We start from the raw sequence: 18,452 nt of genomic DNA, 5'->3' as shown, positions 1-18,452 counted from the left end.
ATGTAGTCCCCGAATATTGTAAAACTGTTCAGCACAATACAACACATTCCGTTTGGCATATCGTGCGTATAGCAAAACCGGAGGTGTGCGTGAACGAAGATGGTAGCCTAGTGTTATTATATCATTGGATCAACGTGAAAAGCTACGTTTCGGAAAATCTATTGCCTTTCTAAGTGTCGCGTTTCATGTTAGGTATCTTGATTCCAGTATTATGCAACCTAATATGTGGCATGGACAAACCACGCCTTTAGCTTTTATAGGCTAACCCATCAGTCGAAAGGCAGTTATAGCCTACTTTAGAGCATTCGTAAATTCAAGATCAATCCCATTCCTCAAAATAAAAACATGTTTTTTTTGTATCGGTCGTGTATTTTCAGACTATAAAGATGTACATTTTAGATGTTTTAAACAGCGTCAAATGTACGCTGACCGGGTGTAGTTATGCTTAGCTCGTGGATCATGTGTGGGGTAACAATGTCCAAGATATTAACATCGGTCACGTGGTGTGACAGTCTGGTCCAGCTTAATAATCTTGCTTCGACTTCTTCCTGCAAACAGTTTTTATTCCTTGGAATGAAACTTCTTGCAAGTCTTTAGATTCCTACTACGTAAAAGCCGCATATACAAAATTGCTATTTGGCACAATTATGAATTATTAATCGCCGCGAATAAGCTGTGTGGTCACAGATGTGCCATTGACTCGGAATTTAATTTTCAAATAATTTGTTTTGCGTATTGGTCTGTATGTGCTGTGCATAGGCTACACTGAATGGTGATGGTTTTGTACGAACGTAACAGCTGCTGTGTAGACGGCAAGGTTGTATTTGGCTTTTCTCTGTTCATGAATTAAACCCATGAAACGAAGGTCAGTTTTGTTTAACGTACCATAAGTGTTTGCAGAACAAGGTTTTGGGTAATTATGCGTCTATTTGCTATCTGTATTTGAAATTACGTATGTCGCCATCAGGCGCGTAGGCATAGTAGAGCGCTCCTGGCCAGAGAAAGAGAGCTATCATATTAACGCCCTTGATCTTGAAATGAAGTGTGCTTGTGTGGTACGGAATTCAATTGTAAATGTGCAATGCATGAAATAGACGATGTCCAGGAGGCCAAACGCCTCCGTTTCATTAAAACTATTCTAATTTACATCGAATTTACTGGTACATTTATTTTTCTGTACATTTGTCTGAAAATGATTTTGTTTTTATAAGTCCTGTTTTGCATTTCGGGTTTTATGTGCATTTCCTCCATTCCATTTTGTGCCAACAATAATTACGCATCACACAATCTTAAGACCTGCTCTTTATTGTGTATGTCCACATAAGCAAAAACATGGAACAACAACAATGAAATGAAATCAAACCAAACAATCACATAGAACTACTCAATCGGATTTGGCGTACCATAGTATTACAAAACAATCTATTGCACAGCTTTATTGAAAGGAAATAGTACTTTAAAATGGATGTCAGAAGCTGTAGAAAATTGGTGATAAATTTACAAAATTGACAAATATATTAAAAAGTATGATCGTGCAACCCAAGAAGGATGATGAATTATTGCTTGTATTTCATCAACAAATCTGAAAAAACAATACATTGATAATGAATTGATAATGTCATCGTCATTGTCATCACGATAATTAAATAATTTATTTTACAGCCATTTTTATAGATTTTATGTATTTATCTCAAAATTATATGAACCCAGTGAACCATTCCAAGGCCCTACTTTCGCCGATACACATCATGTATGTATGTATGTATGTATGTGTGTATGCATGTATGCGTGTATGTATGTATGTATGTATGTATAATTTGTATTTGATATGTGATGTTGGATTTCGAGATGGACTGAAATTTTTTTAAAAGCGTTTAACCCACTGAGACTTGCTAAAAGAAGATAAAAAATCAAAGCTTTCACACAGTCATTGAAGTATAAAGCTGTTGGTAGGAATTTCCTTCAGTGAGATGCGTTGGGTTTCCTTTTTTATTCTTCTGCATTCCCGCTAAATCCTATCGAAATATGTCTTGATACGATAGGCAAATCTTTCTCTTACATCGTAAAAAAGTTTCATCACACACAAGCACATGCGCATATAGGCCTCCCCAGAGATTATAATATCAACCATATTCCATATCTTAGTCCTACAATGAATGGCCTGTTTTACGGTTCTGTTACTTTAATATTATTATTATTGTTATTATTATTATTATTATTATTATTATTATTATTATTATTATTATTATTATTATTATTATTATTATTATTATGTTGTCGTCCAGTGAACAAACGTCGGAATCTAGACGTCTAGAAATTCCATTATAGCTCCGGTTTTACCCAGATATAGCCTGGCTACGTCCTAGTCGGCTAGAAAACTTTCCCTTCTCTACCAAATGTTTACGGGTTTTTACCTGAATGCATAGACGGCGTTAAACTGACTTTTCACTAGCTTTTCACCACAAAATTGTTCACTGGGTCTTGTTGTTGTCCTTCTTCGTGTTCTTGTTATGTGTGTCAATTCCATTGTTTCAAAAGACATAAACGAACATTTGAACCAATGTGTTTTACTTTTAACATACGTAGGTTGCCGGTTTCTTAGACAAACAGAATCATTTATATACACATACACATGTATGTACGCATACTTAATGTATGTAATCACTGCGAAAAGATAATATTCTTTGGGTACGCATCTTGACGATGGCACTTACAGTATATGATTGTAACATCACTTATGTCTCACTAGTGATGTTTGCTTGCCTTGTGAAGTGCATTTTCAAAATAAAATATAAAACATGTAACAACGTATAACAATGGCTATAATGCTATTAATGGTATTGAGTAAGTGGGCTACCACGTCATATTCAAAGGACCCCGATACTGACCATGCGTTCTGGTCTCAGTGCGCAGATGCGAGGATTGCTTGACCGTATTGAAGTTGCAAGCCCACGGCCACCGTCTACACTGGCCTGGATATTCTTGATACAGCTTTTTATTATTCGAAAATACATAAATACGCTATATAAACTATGACTTCATTCATTTGATCATACTGTAATCTGAAAGTAATTACGAAAGAAAGATCAAGACCCTGCATTCCAATAAAAAATATAATGCTAACTTGAAACTGATTTAGAATTAGGCTACATTTCATTTGTTGACCTGCTTGCCACTCGCGCCAAAGGAAATATTCGTCCGGACCCAGTTAAACACTCAAAGAGATACACACACGATTTCGTTAGACCCGTGAATGCCTAATAACTGGTTTAAGAAAAGCATATCGGCTATCTGTTAATTTTGTAGGCTACGTGCTACAAAATATAAATCCCCGATTCATTTAAATCTCGTAACAGAACCCATTTTACAGTTAGGGCTGATTTCTTACTGGCACCATGCGTGTAACACAGGAAGATATTATTAAAAAATATTTCAAGAATGTCCCAATTCATTTCTTTATGAATACAACTTCTCCGTAATTTATCATTCGGAATTTAGATTAATAGGAATCATTTTAATCCACAATGAAATTCCATAACAGAGAGATAATAGTAATATTGCAGCCAATATTCAAAATTAAATACATTGCTAAAATTTATTTTGAAAATTAACTTAGTTCTATCATAGATTTATAAATTGTGAAACTGGTTTTGGTCCATGTTCAAAGGTCATCTTGTCATGCTTCCACGATTGCTTCTTAAAAATGCAAGTGGAAACAAAACGTATATATTTGGGCTATAAATTGTATATTAATTTAACAAATAACAATAGTGCAATTTTAATCATTTCGTTATTTTTTTTGTTACATGCAGGAATAACGAATTGGCGAAGGTAGCCGCTATGAACTGCCTTGTTTTGAAACTAAGCGAATGGTTTGAGTAATAAAGTAATAAAGAGTAATACACATAGCTTAATTTTACACAATGGCGGGTCTAAATATTTATATATTAAATATTAAACAGTTTAACCATTTCCTTGGCAAGACATCTCTTTACTTCCACATTGTTACATGAAGCCACAATATACGTTGTGAACAAAGTTTATCCATAGACAACCTATAGGCTACGTACACTATATATATATATGCACACACACACACACTGTTTCGACCCTTTCATCTTTCTCATCCTGCATTATGTAAATAGCTAAAAAATCACGCCATCCAGAATCTTTCTCCATCTTTCCACTAAATTCAGTGGAAGATGTCTGCACAGTATGTGTTCCAAGCTTCCATACAGACTGTCATGGCACCATTCTAACTTGTAAGAAAGTGTAGTTGTATGTTTTAAATTTGAGTAAGGACAACATACTGTACATCATGCATCAATGGGATGCAATGCACAGACGTCCCATTTTACTTAGTGTGCATGAGTATGCGTGGACTTGACTTGCTTTTGAACGACTCCCGGTTACACAGCCGCTCAGACCGTTTTTTACAAACACTGTTTCAACTCCCTACAAATCCGCGTCACGGGAATACATTTTGTGTACAACACTGCTTCTGACTTATCTTATTTTCCAAAAGTATTTTGTGAACAACAGAACGTAAAGCCATGCCAAACTATTGACGTGTTAGCAATACCTTTGTATATACATTTCAGCATATGCAGACAGAACCTGCACACAACATTCTGCAAAATACCTGTGGAAAAATTCGATGGTCCTAAGTTTCATTGCACGCTAACATGTATGATGTTACATCAATAATTTCCAATGTTTACAGATGTTTTGTATGATCGTTTAGTAGTAGTTCTCCAATGTCTCCAGTTAAAAATGTTTCAATGTTAAAAGGAAAGATGGGAGTCTTCTATTTCATCATCTACAGTACGTCTGTGTGTGTGCGTTTGTGTGTGTACGTACATACATGCGTGTATACATTTGATTTAAGGAATGATACAATTATAGTCGATATTGCTTTAGGTGTTCAAAACGCGTGGGACTTCAAAGTGGTCTATCTAGTTTCTGTGTCACTGCGATGTCATATGCAGGTTGAGTTCATTAGGCAAACAGGACGTTTGGCCCTACTCTGACTGACTGACATCGACCGCACAGGCGCCCAGACTCAGAACTGAGGAGTGATTCAGTCGATTGTATTATCGCATAGACCCTGGACCCTGAAGACTTTCAAAATGTAAAATTTTACTTTATAATTAACATCTTTTCATTGGCTTATTATTTCATTTTATTAAAGTACATCTCTATTGTTGGTTATCCTGGCATTTTGGTTTAAAACATGACTGAACTATAGGAGGAATGTTGCATTACTGTATTATTTAATAAGTTACACACTGCACGTGCCAGTTTACTAGTTTAGTAATGAATATATGTGATAGATGTGGCAATCTGGAAGGCCGATTGGGGCTGGCAATGTAGCTCCCTGATTTTATCCAAATAATAATATAACAGAAGGCGTGGGAAAGCACCGTTATATCGGGTAATAAACTACGTGCATTGTTATACAGCATTACATGGATAAACTGGGAGATCAACGACAGCAATGTCAACACACAAGTACAGTGTCACCAACTTATCTACATAGGCTCGAAAAATGTAATATTTTTGTTTAACTGTTCAAAGCACTTGCAACTGCATGATACAGGACATCCAAGATAACACCAAGACAGAAGGTTTCATCAAAGATATCGTCTACTATTAGACATTCTCAGATCTTTTGCAAGTCGTATGCATTCTGACTAATCTATATTCACTTCAGTCTTGCATTTCTGAAAGACTGATCCAAAATTATGTATTTATTTTTAAAATTATGACTGCAATCGCTGTTGTCGTCGTTTTTATCATTTAGAGTTTAATAAGCATTATCTAAACCTAGGATTTAAGTCGTAATTCCCGCCCTCAAAAATTAAACGTTTTACCTTGCCTTTATAATTCTGCCATGCTTCTGTTCTCATCCATTGAGTTTTCTTTCGCGATCTTGTTTTGACGAGCGATGTGTTTCACGTGCACCGTGTTGGTTTTACGCGCTACGAGGAACTCGGCTCAGATTTTATTAACGACACGTTTATGAACAATCAAATGGTCCTCGTAAAAATTTATTGAAGGACATAAAAAAACATGAACGACCACTTGCGAATGTAGCTGCGCCAGTGCGAATGTTTTTAGGCATCTTACGATTCCCACTCCTCCAAAAATGTTAAAATTCATTTTACAAGGGATAGCTTCCCATATCTGCGCAAGAGTTTAACTATTATTTCGGCGTATTCGAGGCACACAGCTACAGAACCTCTTGATCTTTTTATTGAAAAGCTCCCTCCTCAAAATGAATTAAGACGTATTTTGTTTAGCTAATAGCAGGCACATCATTAAACACACAAAGGAGGAGACCCGTTCAAGACAGTGTGTGGTATTTTAATCTACTATCGCCTTACCAGATATGAACATCACACTTAAAAGAACGTTACATAGTTTTCTAGACAGAGATTAATTACACCAACAAATAGTGCCCTCTATTTGCTTGCCAACGTACCTCGCGTTCCAAAACGGTGATGTAGCTCTTGGAGGTTTTTTAAATAAGACACGAGAAAATAATTCGTTACCATTTGGAGACTATAGTTTTGCCACTTTAAAGCCACCTGCTACATAAACGCCTCTGTGATGTCCCTAAGCACATCACTTTCCCTGAAGGTTTCGCGCATTGATCCACTGTGTAATTTTTTGCGGTAAATATAATCACGTGTTGCACGGTCGACCAATGGGAGCTAAAGGAGCCCGGAGAAATAATTACCTGGCTTGATTGTTCTATGGGCAGATAAAAAAAGTACACATACACTCCATATAATAATCGGATGCATGTATAAGAGACGAGAGGCTTCGTCATGTCGACCACGGGTCCCATAAGCAATTATTATGTGGATTCCTTGATAAACCATGAAAGCGAGGAGGTGCTGGCGACTAGATTTTCGGCTCCCGACTTGCTTCCCGCGAGCTCCCGTCAAGCGTCGCTTGTACCGGAGTGTTCCGATTTTCCTTCTTGCAGCTTTGCTCCGAAACCAACCGTTTTTACAACCTCGTGGGGCCCAGTCCACTCTCAATCCTCAGTGGTTTACCACCCGTACACTCACCAACCTCACTTAGGAACGGACTCCAGGTACGTGCGCTCATGGCTGGAGCCTTTATCCGGTGCCGTATCCTTCCCAAGCTATCCGACGAGCGGCAGGCACTATGGGCTGAAACCTGACGCCATCTCGGAGCGCAGAGCCGCAGACTGTCTGGCCTCCAACGGACGCAGCTACTCGGACTATATCTACGGCTCATCCGCTGACATCCGAGATAAGGCTCATCAGAATATCTCCTCTCCGGAGTCTGAGGTTTTGGCTTCCGGAAAGCACAAAGACGACAAACCTGAATTAGACCCGAGTAAGTTGAAGTAATTCCCGTTTACAACCGGGGATGGGAGTTGTTGGGGGTGTATTTGCTGCCTACGCAGCTGTAGCTTGTCGTTGTCTTCCATAAAACGAAATTATCTTTCTCTTTTCTCTTCCCTCCTTCCACGTCAGATCGCGGCTGTGCTGACAGCAGGCTACTCGTACTGGGAAGAGCAAGAGCCAGTCATGTAGGGTTATAAAATAGGAAACGGGCTATAAACTGGAAACTCTTGAAACAAGCTATTCAAAGACGAAACTCAAGTTGTATCAAAAACTCTCACACACTTACTGACACAGGGTTTTGATGGTGATCATTTATTTTTCATTGAATTCATGTGTATTTGATCTATGTATTATTATTATTATTATTATTATTATTATTATTAGATAAGTAATATTGTATAATTGTACTGTAATTTTACTTGTCTTTCTTTAAAAAAAAGAATGAATCTCAGCTTTTAGATTCAGCTCTTCACGATATGATTTACATTTAAAACATCCTAAATGTCAGTGGTAGCTCATATCATCTAATTCAGTTTAAAACAGGCCACATGAACCCAAATCACAGCCGTAGCATTAAAATAAACACCAGGATAATATACTAGTAGCCTACACGTGTGCTTATTTTGATGCACCTCTACATTGTTTTGTCGGTTGCGGTTGTGTATACACACAGTCGGGCACACATTTTATAAGCCCCATTTCTAATAGTGATAGAATTTACTAAAGGTTCGTGCAGATGCAAAAACTCAGCCTCACGCAAAAACAAAAATCAGGCCTATGTATTTGATATTCATGTTTCCGTTGTGCCAAGTTTTGAATGATGGCCATAATAGTTGGATTGCTATTTTCACAACATAACAAGTACATGTGGTGTGCATTCAGTGTGTTGTTTTTGAACAGTGGTGCCACAGTTAATACCAAGTGACACACACCAATATACCCGCGCGCAGGTTTCGAGGACACAACTTGTGGAATGCCAGAACTATATCGAGACACTTCGACGGTAGACATGCAAAGGCTTGAAACCAAAGGCGTTTAAATGCGTTTATGGGCCTGTAAACCAAATGGGCGCACTCACAATTTTACGACCCGTCCTTTCTTAAGCGCTGTACGGTGCTAAAATGGAATAACTGGAGAAAAGACAACCCTCAGAACGATTCTAATGAAAATAAAAATTAAGAGTTATAAAACCATCTGACAAGGCATAATCAACTGTTACACAGGACCTGACTGGGCTATCTGAAGAAAGGGGGAAGATCCTGCCTCGTTATAAAATAAAAATAGGCCTATTGAAAAGCTAAACACGTTTATGTTTGAACGAATCATGTCTTTATCGTTTACTGAGCAATGTTTGTTTTTCGGTTTGCAGATAACCCCGTGTCGAACTGGATCCACGCGCGCTCCACCAGGAAGAAGCGTTGTCCATACACAAAATACCAGACACTTGAACTCGAAAAGGAGTTTTTGTTCAATATGTATCTTACCAGGGACCGTCGATACGAAGTTGCCCGAGTCCTAAATTTAACAGAGCGGCAGGTTAAAATCTGGTTCCAGAATCGACGAATGAAGATGAAGAAAATGAATAAAGAAAAGACCGAGGTCAACGAACAGTAATACGAAAACACCGAGGGCAATGGACAGTAATGCCCGATGGCTGGTGTACATGGCAGGACAAACAGAGGAGCGCATTCGGAAACATACAAATAACAGACTGGATAGCAGGAAGCTGTCTCCCTCTTTATATTGCCTCAAATTACCCTTTGATTCTTATCTTTATTTCACATTTTGTTATATTCCACATAATGTAAACTCTTTTTCTATACACAGTTTATTGACATCAGATATGCTGTACACCTTGGCCCGGGTTTAGAATGACGCTATTGTGAGGCGTATGCGAATTGAATTTTTACGTTCATTTGGGGTTTAAAAAAAAAAAATAGCCTACATTATGGGGTGAAAGAAATACATTTTCAAAAAGAGAAAGGTGGGGCCGGAGGAAAGTACTTGAATTTTTTGTTGGTAAATTATGTCGCCTTGCTTGTTTCATTTTAGTTGGTGCTTATTATGAAGTTATGCAAAATTGCATATTTTGTACAGAAAAATAGAACAGCAAAATGGCAGTAACGTTTGTCTGTGTTTGCGTCAATGTGGGAATAGATTTTTGATGTACCCATTGTTGGATTTTTGCATTCTTATCTCTAGATTCTGTAAAGTTATGTTATATTGTAGTTGTGGTTATATTTAAATATACCGTACATCACCAAATGTTTATGTGTTTGCTCCTTGGATACGCGTGCACACGTCTACATGATATGTGAAATAACCAAAAATATGACGGAGGTTGCCCCCAAACTCGTAACCCCCCACCCCCAAAAACTGCTATTCTCTCATCTGATATTTTAGCACGTACTAAGGCAAGCTGTCTAGCCATTAGGGGGGAAATAACGCAAAAACAACAACAACAACAACAACAACAAAACATTTCTGAAAAAATGAAATCTAGTGTGGAAGTCTATTAATGCACAGTCGCCTCACATTGGAAGCAGCTGTCAAGCTGGCTCATTATTTTTGTGATTTGATTTCCTCCAAACTGAACACTTCCTGAGCACTTCCTGCCATCATAGTTTCATTCCCACATCCTTGAAAACAAACCTGCGGGAGAGTTTAGTGTATACTTAGATGCACCTTCAATCGATAAGCCACGTTGATGAATACTTTGCCCGTGGACAGGACACATGTACATCAAGTAGGCCTATATTCAACTTTTTATTTATTTATTTATGTTTGGTCTAGTTAGTGGGTGTTTGTAAGTCCAATGGTTACAGTTTTTTCTTGCAAATACATGGCTTTTCTGTAGATTTTGAAATGTACCAGTGTATCATATCATGTAATGCCATTATGTGTCCCTCAATGGTCTAGTCGGATTTGATACTGGCAATATATAAAATTAGGCCTAAAGCGCCAATCACGCATTGTAAAATATTTGCACCGATCCATAGCTAATTCTTATTCTGCAATCCCATGCCTTCCTATACATTGGTGCCACGAGGCATTTATTTATGTAGACATTCATTATTTACGTATTTATTATTTACGTTTTTGTCTTCTTAGAAATACAAGGCTCACCTCGGCATCCACTATCAAAAGTAGCTTTCCGTTAAAATGCTACCTTTCCACAAAATTGTGACCTATCCCGAAGCATTTATTTTTGATTGCGTCGCTTTGTGCTGAATTGTGATCTAATCGCACTTACATAGATTGGCGAGCGCTATTTACAACGGCCTATGCCGATTTTGTGCTCAGGGTAATATTTAGTAATCGAATACCTTGAGTGGGCCTTTCCAGGCTTGTCCCTTTTGAACTTTTTAACCGCTAGGCATTGCAAGATGCAAATTACAATACATGCCACAAAATGTGTGTGCGTGTGTGTGTGTGTGTGCGCGCGCGTGTGTGTATGCCTCACGCGGCTGTCTGTTGTTCACGCTTTCAATTCAATATTATTTTAACATCCCCTACAAGCACATCATTATCTGTTTATTAGGCAATGCGATAACTAGCTTGAACCATATTTGTGCGTTGTTTTCAGCTGGAATATATGTGAAATAGGCCTTTCAATGTCTGATGTTTGTTTCCATGGAGCTGGACGAAACTGCCTTTTTGTAGTGGCACAAACAATGCCGACAGGATGCTTGGATTTTAGTGCCCAATATAGTTCAACATTTCCGCAGCAGAGCTCAAAAATGCAGGTTTTACTGCCGTGTAAGACCTCGCGGTGTTTGTCTCCAAAGTGTGAGAACAAAGCAAGCCCAGGGATCTGGCTAGACGTCTGGGATAAATGACTTTATTGTCTTAATATAAGGTAGTGGTGGCGGGTTTCAAAGGAGGCTTATTGCGCTTGTTTTGTCTGCGGGCCCCGCTGCAAACACGTATCTCCCCTCATTTTGTTCCTGGGGGTGTGGGAGTCTCCAAGCCCCGGAAACCGATAAAAGCTCTAAACCTGAAAAGCCACTTTTCCTAAACTGATTAATTCCTCTACCAACCGACTATTTCCCCTTAACTACCTGAAAATTAAACCAAGTGTATATGGGCGGGTGTGAAGCGTGCTTCCCCAAATTCTTTCGCCAAATGAAGACGGCAGGTAGGCTATGCGGTCCGACCGCCACATTGTGCATTGGTGGAACATATTTATGTGATGACCTTCCTCCTTCCTCCTCCCCTTATGATAGTCTATTATTATTATTATTATTATTATTATTATTATTATTATTATTATTATTATTATTATTATTATTATTATTATTGTTGTTGTTGTTGTTGTTATATTGGTGTTTGTTTATTTGTCACTTATGCACCAGCCAACCAACTGGAACGGTCAACAACCGATTTACACACTAGATGTCGCTGTTGATTCATAATTGACGCTTTTCCAGTGTCTGACTGTTTGAAATTCATTTTAAATACGGGAAGCTGTCTGTGGACCCCATGGTAATGATTGCAGTCTCGGAAAGGGTGTCAATCCGCCAGATTTTCTCTGAATTGATACTTTCTGAATAATGCAAATATTGTAGCATTGTTGAAATTTTAAAGATTATTTTTGATTGAATTCGTATTTATTTGGATATTGCAGATAATCCACTCGTTCTATTTCAGGTATTCTCTAAACCTATCTGTCCTACACACTTCATAGATGGAAACATAATCACATATGGTCCGATGTCCTAACTTTGCTTCTTTTTACAAAAGGTATCAAGACACCTTTACTCTGTCATAAGCATGCGACCTAATGAACAGCATACTGCAGTTTAACATATTCTTAGCTTTATAAACGGAATAATATATATGTAGTTTTATGAAACTTGGTTTCTCTGTGCAGTTCACTATTGAAGACAACTACTCTTCAATGTACTATGCAAACCTGTTATTATAGAAATTAATATACTTTATACTACTTGGTTTGTAATTTAAGAGGCGTGAGATTTACTTTTCTGAATGAGTCCAAAAGACAATTAGCTTCCCAAATACGTAAATACGACGCCAACGAATGACCATACCTTTTTCTGAAACGGAATATAGAAATCTGTTGAAAATATCAATCCATACAGAAATACATATCACATAAAGTATCAGTGTTGCAAATTGTGTGCCTGCTATCATTAATAAAAATTAACATACTGGATAAAATCATTGTTTCAATCAAAGGAAGTTGCTTATGTGAATTATGCATCAAACAAAGCATGTATATCTTCATTTAGAAAAGGTGTATTTTAAAGAAATACAGCTCCAATTGAATGCACAATTAAAAGACCGACACAAATGGATAAAAGTAGCAGCGTTTTTATTAATGGAATGCCAGTGAAACTATAACACAAACCTAAAGATGCAAAGGCTTAACGTTGTTTTCTTACATGGGTGGTGATGGAAATGTAATTTTCAGTAAATGATCGAGAGCAGTTTTAAGCTATCTGCTAAATTTTATTCCAGTCAGCATCCTGCTACATTTTAAACCGTGCATTAATATCGTCAGTCACACCATAAAACGGATTCCATTAACAGAGGCCTTGCGAATGTGCACGTGTAGAAACAAAACATGACGTGGGCTAAGTCTGTACCAACTGAAACAATGAGGGACATTTTGTATAGTTGTTAAGATTTACAAAAACAGGTAAACGATCAGACCAGGACAAGAAGCTGGCGTGTGTGTGTGTGTGCGCGCGCGCGCGTGTGCGTGTGTGTGTGTGTGTTGTGCTGGAGGAGATCTTTGTGTCAGGAATATCGATACAATTCAATCGATCAGTAAGGTGCACTCGTTTGGGCCCTGTTCTTGGCTTTTGATAATATTGTAATGGTTAGGGTTACATTACAATTTCTTATTACAACCATGCAACGCTACATTATATGTAATTTAAACGGTCAGCTAAAACGGTGGGTGACCCATGTAATAGTTTGGCCTAGTGCATTCGATGAGATGATTTTTGTCGTGTGGATATAGACACGTAAAATATACTATAGAAATTATATTCCTATGGGATATTTGTTGTTTTAAAACAGTCCATCAACATGAGCCATTTAACATTGCCTCGTTCTGTTGTTCAAGGTAGGCGTCTGGGAACGCCAGTGGAAAGAGGGAATGTGGGGATGAGGGGGGTGGTTTGAAGGTTGGTGGAGAGAGAGGAGGAGGGGGTCGATGTGGTGGGGGTGGGAAGCAGAAAAAAAATCGCCTGTGACTGTACCGGCGGAGCTAGCCAGCTTTAGCTGTAGCACACATCAACCGTACATGACATGAGCCGGATTTCAAGCTGAAAATAAGAGGAAAAGGTGAGATATAGCTACATTATCGTATAACAGAATTAGAGAGTGAACCGGAGAGCGAACGAACTACGATTATCCACGGGGACACGAGCCTTTTTTTAACCCCCGTCCCTTGGGTTCCGTTTGTTGTGTTTGTGTGGTGGACTACAACTTGAGCAGCAAAACATTTTTTACAAGAGCACATTATCGAACAATAACATTTCATTTTTGAATGCGAAGGGAAAATGAGCTCATATTTTGTTAACCCCCTTTTTTCAAAGTACAAAGGCAGCGAAACACTGGAACCAACTTACTACGACTGCCGGTTCCCCCAAAGCGTCACCCGAAGTCATGCGCTGATGTACGGAACCGGAGCGGCTGCGCCGGGCTTTCAACACCCGTCTCATCACGTCCAAGACTTTTTTCATCACGGGACATCGGGAATATCTAGCCCTGGATACCAACAAAACCCATGTGCTTTAGCTTGCCATGGAGATGCCACTAAATTTTATGGATACGAAACCCTTCCGAGGCAATCGCTTTATGGTACCCAGCAAGAGGCAAGCGTAGCGCAATACCCAGACTGTAAATCGTCCAATGGAACTAACCCCGGAGAAGTACAAGGCCACCTAAATCAAAATCCGTCTCCCGGTCTTATGTTCCCTTGGATGAGACCCCATGGTTAGAATTCTTTTGTATTCTTCTCTAATGTCTTAAAAGGGGCGAACACATTGTGTGTGTGTGTGTGTGTGTGTGTGTGTGTGTGTGACGCGCGCGTCTGTGTTTTAGTGTGTCTTTATTGGTTGTGTGTACCTGTATGCAACTGCGCGGGCGCGCGCGCGGGCGTGTGTGTGTATGTGTGTGCACGAATAAGATGATAAGTGTCCGAACTCTTCCTTCTTAATCATTAATTTTCATTTCGAAATGGACGAATATCTTAAATCCCATTTTTGATTGCTGTATCATCTTTTTGTTGTTTGTTTTTAACTGGACACAAGTGAACAACTTATCACCCACCTCCCGTTAAATCTGTCACTTATTAATTTCCTACTTTCAAAATAGTGTAGTTTAATCTGAGGTGCACTGTTGTATCGATAAAAACCAGAACAATATCAAGTGTTATATAACTGCGGGATGTACTCAGGTAAACATCTTGGCTCGGCCCTCATTAAGCCTTAGGTGGAGAAGTGGTAACGTGGAGTTAAGGCAGGACTCTTTTTCCATCATTCCTGAAAGAAAATAACAAAGCATTATTAATAACAATGTCGTTTTCTATTTCAGACATTGATATAGTTTGATTTTATTAAAGAGCAATACACGCATGCATAGGCAGACCTTAATGTCATTTGGCTTCCATTTTATTGGTATGTCACATCAGCTCGCTCATCATTCACTGCCCATGTTTGAGTGTTTTACTGTTGTTGTGGTTACCCGAAAAATGTACATGAACCAACCATGAATATGAAATGAAGCATGCATGTATACGGGTATGCAATTTATATTGATTGTCTCAACGTCATTCTTCCGGCGTTACTGTTACAGGTACATTGCACTTAAGTAATTTGTTGATGCCAAAACAAGTGCACACACTCAAAACATATCGTTTGTATCACGTGCGTAAGTCTGCATGTCTTAGTTGTAGATTTTTGAATTTGTAGGAAGCTTTATTAAATTAAATTGCTATTTGGCTTTCGCCTTCATTCGTTTTGTTGATGTTACCATGATTGACATTCAAATGCAACTTATGTGGCGACTACTACTATTACTACTACTACTGCAACAACGGCGACGACTAATGCAACTACTGTCAATAATGCGAATAAGCATCACCGTCATAATCATCGTCATCGTCGCCATAATAATAATAATAATAATAATAAGAAGAAGAACAAGAACAAGAACAAGAACAAGAGCAAGAAGAACGAGAAGAACAAGAACAAGATTAAAAACAGTACTTTTGTGTAGAACCATGTGGTGTAATATTGAAATATTGAAATTGCTATTTTATCATATTGTCAAACTATAGACGTTTCCCGGGTAAGGGAATTATATTAAGTTTTTGTATGGTGGAATATTAATGCAAATAGTAAGTAATGCACGCTGTACTAATGTCATTGTAATATGAGTCTAATGATCGAAGGACGTGAGTAAAACAGCCTTTAAATGTTTTATAGAAGGCCCATGATTGCTGTCGATAAGACTGCATTCGTATTCTAAGCATTCTATTCCCATTTGACTTCACAGCCCCAGGAAGGCGCAGTGGACGGCAGACCTACAGTCGATATCAAACGCTTGAACTGGAAAAAGAGTTCCTTTTCAACCCTTACCTGACACGCAAGCGGCGGATCGAGGTTTCCCATGCATTAGGCCTGACAGAGAGACAGGTGAAGATTTGGTTTCAAAACAGACGAATGAAATGGAAAAAAGAGAACAACAAAGACAAATTCCCGGGCCAAAGAGGAGATGCCGATGTTGAGGCCGAGGCTGAGGAGGAATGCAACGAGGACGGTGAAAAGGATGAGGGGGATAAGAAGGAAACGGAAGACAAAGATGAAACTAAAGAGTGATTTTGTTGCTTGGCCTTTTTATGGTTATATTGCTTAAAAGGCAGAGAGAGAAAGGGGGAGAGATACAGAGCTCTAAGTGAGAGAGAGCGCATAAACTTTATGGCCACCGCTTTAAGTCAACAAGTGAAGAAAATCCTATAGACATGATTGTCAAACCACTTCCCTTCATAATGCACTCCCAAGATGCGTCTAAAATGTGCAGGTTCTTATTATTATGCAACCTCCTCTCAATTGGCAATCTCCAGTGTAAGCTCTGTTTCAATATGTTTCTTTTTTATACTAATAACTGTGCTCCTCAGAGGCCCAATTTTATACAGAACAAAACTTCAATCCGCTACAGTATGCTTTTAAAGGCTTAATTCACATTCAGTAACCTGATGGATATTAATAACTTACTATTTATGCCGATATGTTTGCTCAGTTATTTTTCTTGTCTGAATTACGATCACACGTTATCCTACAGAGTTAGAAGCTTCAGATAGCTCTGATAACATGACCGGGCCTATTTCAATAACGACCAATTCGAATGATACTCCTAAATTTTAAATGTTCGGCGTCTCCACATCGAGATTAATATATCAATACATCAGGTTTATTTCAATATATCATGATTGTGTTCAACACCTTGCAACTTTCTATTTTTGCCCTTTATAGCCCTTGTGGTACCAGTGGCGTGGTAAATTAGGCCTAACATATTTATTTTCGTGAGTTACGTGCTTAGTTAATTTTGGTATGTTCATTTCTGTTTTATCAAAGTATTATTTGTTGTGTGGGTTCGTGGGAGGGTGGGTTCAGACGTAATTTTTTATAACTCACGTGATCAATGATTCCCAGGGAATTTAAATTGCTTGAAAATCGTAAAATGCTACCTAAACCTGGGATAATTGCAATACGAACGGAAAAAAAATACTTTTTATATATAGTTGAACCGATCTTAATTTACATTAATTCCCCAACCGTATAGCTTAGTTAAATGAAATATTGAAATATTTGTAAATCAAATTTGGTAGATGTTGTGAGCTCAAAGCTACCTACCATATTGTTGAAACATAGAGGCCTAATCAATCCAAAAGTGAAGTAAAATGTCATAGCAATACTACAAAAAAAAAATTATTATGGCCGCTTTTACTTTTGGTTATAACCTACCTAACTTTTGTATTTTTAACTAAGAAACCTGAAGAAATATGTTTTTCTAAGTAGGCTACATCCATTACTTCTTTTAAAAGCACTGTGGCTTGCGGTTTCATCCATTGACATGTTACACGTTTCTAACTTTGCATAATACGCAACATGAAATCTGGTTGGAGGTGAAACATTGTGCTCCTGGATCACATAGGCTCAACGGATGCGATCAGGATGAAATAACGTTGCACGGGCCAATTTCATCCACCACAATAAATAATTTATGTAGTAATATGTGATAAAAACCGACACTTAGAAAACTTTCACTTCAAAATATATGTTTTATTTAAGGTGTAATGACGAGAGAATTGTGCAAGATGATGACAAGTAGTTAACTACTAGGCTACCGTATTGTTCATATATTTGTTTTAGCGAACGCTATGGTTTGGTTTGTAGTATATTTAATCGCCCCTCTAAGTGTGGCTGGTTTGGATTTCATACAAATTAAATACCACCAGCACCCTCCCCCCCCTCCCCTAACCCCCCACCCCACCCCACCCCACCCCCCAACAACTAAAACTGCCTATATAAAACGCACATGTCGGTGTCTATTATCACCATAGCGACAATTAGAGCTATTTCAAGAAAGCGTTGGTTATTCCTATTTTATTGTGCTGATGTTATAGTGTAGATTTAAATTGCACTGAATATAGTCTTTGTGTATGTATTCGTATATCTTGCTGTTAACATTATGCTCGTTTTCTTATGTTTCTAAGTGAAAATATCTATAAATGATTTTGCGTGTACACGCTTGATGTTGAGACTAATAAAATTTGTAAAATTTCAAAGGATTTAACTGTAGTCCTTTGGTGTGTTGGTAAGTAGGCTACACCATTGCGAATTCATCCCACTCTGTGGCCTACTGTCTCTTCCCATAAATTAATACCACACGTTCATGTACAACCCATCAGACGGTCTGTACTTGGTCAATCTGTCTCCATAATGGATACAAATCAACCACAACGCATCCTATGTCTCCATTTGCTCAGAGTCCGCCATCGACATTGTAATAATGAATTTAAAAAACAAA

At 38.2% G+C, this 18,452-nt stretch overlaps 2 protein-coding genes and 1 long non-coding RNA gene across 4 annotated transcripts; 2 read left to right on the top strand and 1 right to left on the bottom strand.

Annotated features, from left to right (window-relative positions):
• The first annotated feature begins 5,455 nt into the window (after window positions 1-5,455).
• On the top strand, window positions 5,456-9,650 carry LOC135237810 (homeobox protein Hox-C9a-like). Of its 2 annotated transcripts, XM_064305293.1 has the most exons (3): window positions 5,456-7,374; window positions 7,515-7,570; window positions 8,755-9,650. In XM_064305293.1, exons 1-3 carry the CDS (start codon window positions 6,834-6,836, stop codon window positions 8,902-8,904), a joined length of 747 nt encoding a protein of 248 aa, XP_064161363.1. In that variant the 5' UTR covers window positions 5,456-6,833; the 3' UTR covers window positions 8,905-9,650. The 2 variants fall into 2 exon arrangements, with proteins under 2 accessions (XP_064161363.1, XP_064161362.1); XM_064305292.1 differs by lacking the exon at window positions 7,515-7,570 and having other exon boundaries at window positions 5,759-7,374.
• A 3,053-nt stretch (window positions 9,651-12,703) lies between these two features.
• LOC135237405 (uncharacterized) lies at window positions 12,704-16,140 on the bottom strand. The gene is made up of 2 exons (XR_010324815.1): window positions 16,001-16,140; window positions 12,704-14,902 (listed from the first exon to the last, which is right to left on the bottom strand). It is a non-coding gene; the product is annotated as an uncharacterized LOC135237405 (long non-coding RNA).
• On the top strand, window positions 13,919-17,350 carry LOC135237400 (homeobox protein Hox-C8a-like). Its single transcript, XM_064304532.1, has 2 exons — window positions 13,919-14,354; window positions 15,918-17,350. Exons 1-2 carry the CDS (start codon window positions 13,919-13,921, stop codon window positions 16,238-16,240), a joined length of 759 nt encoding a protein of 252 aa, XP_064160602.1. The 3' UTR covers window positions 16,241-17,350.
• Window positions 17,351-18,452: the final 1,102 nt, after the last annotated feature.

This window comes from Anguilla rostrata, chromosome 13 (genome assembly GCF_018555375.3).
Source record: "Anguilla rostrata isolate EN2019 chromosome 13, ASM1855537v3, whole genome shotgun sequence".
Taxonomy (NCBI): Eukaryota; Metazoa; Chordata; class Actinopteri; order Anguilliformes; family Anguillidae; genus Anguilla; species Anguilla rostrata.
The sequence above is the reverse complement of the archived record's forward strand: the minus strand, read 5'-3'. Positions and strand labels throughout refer to the sequence as shown.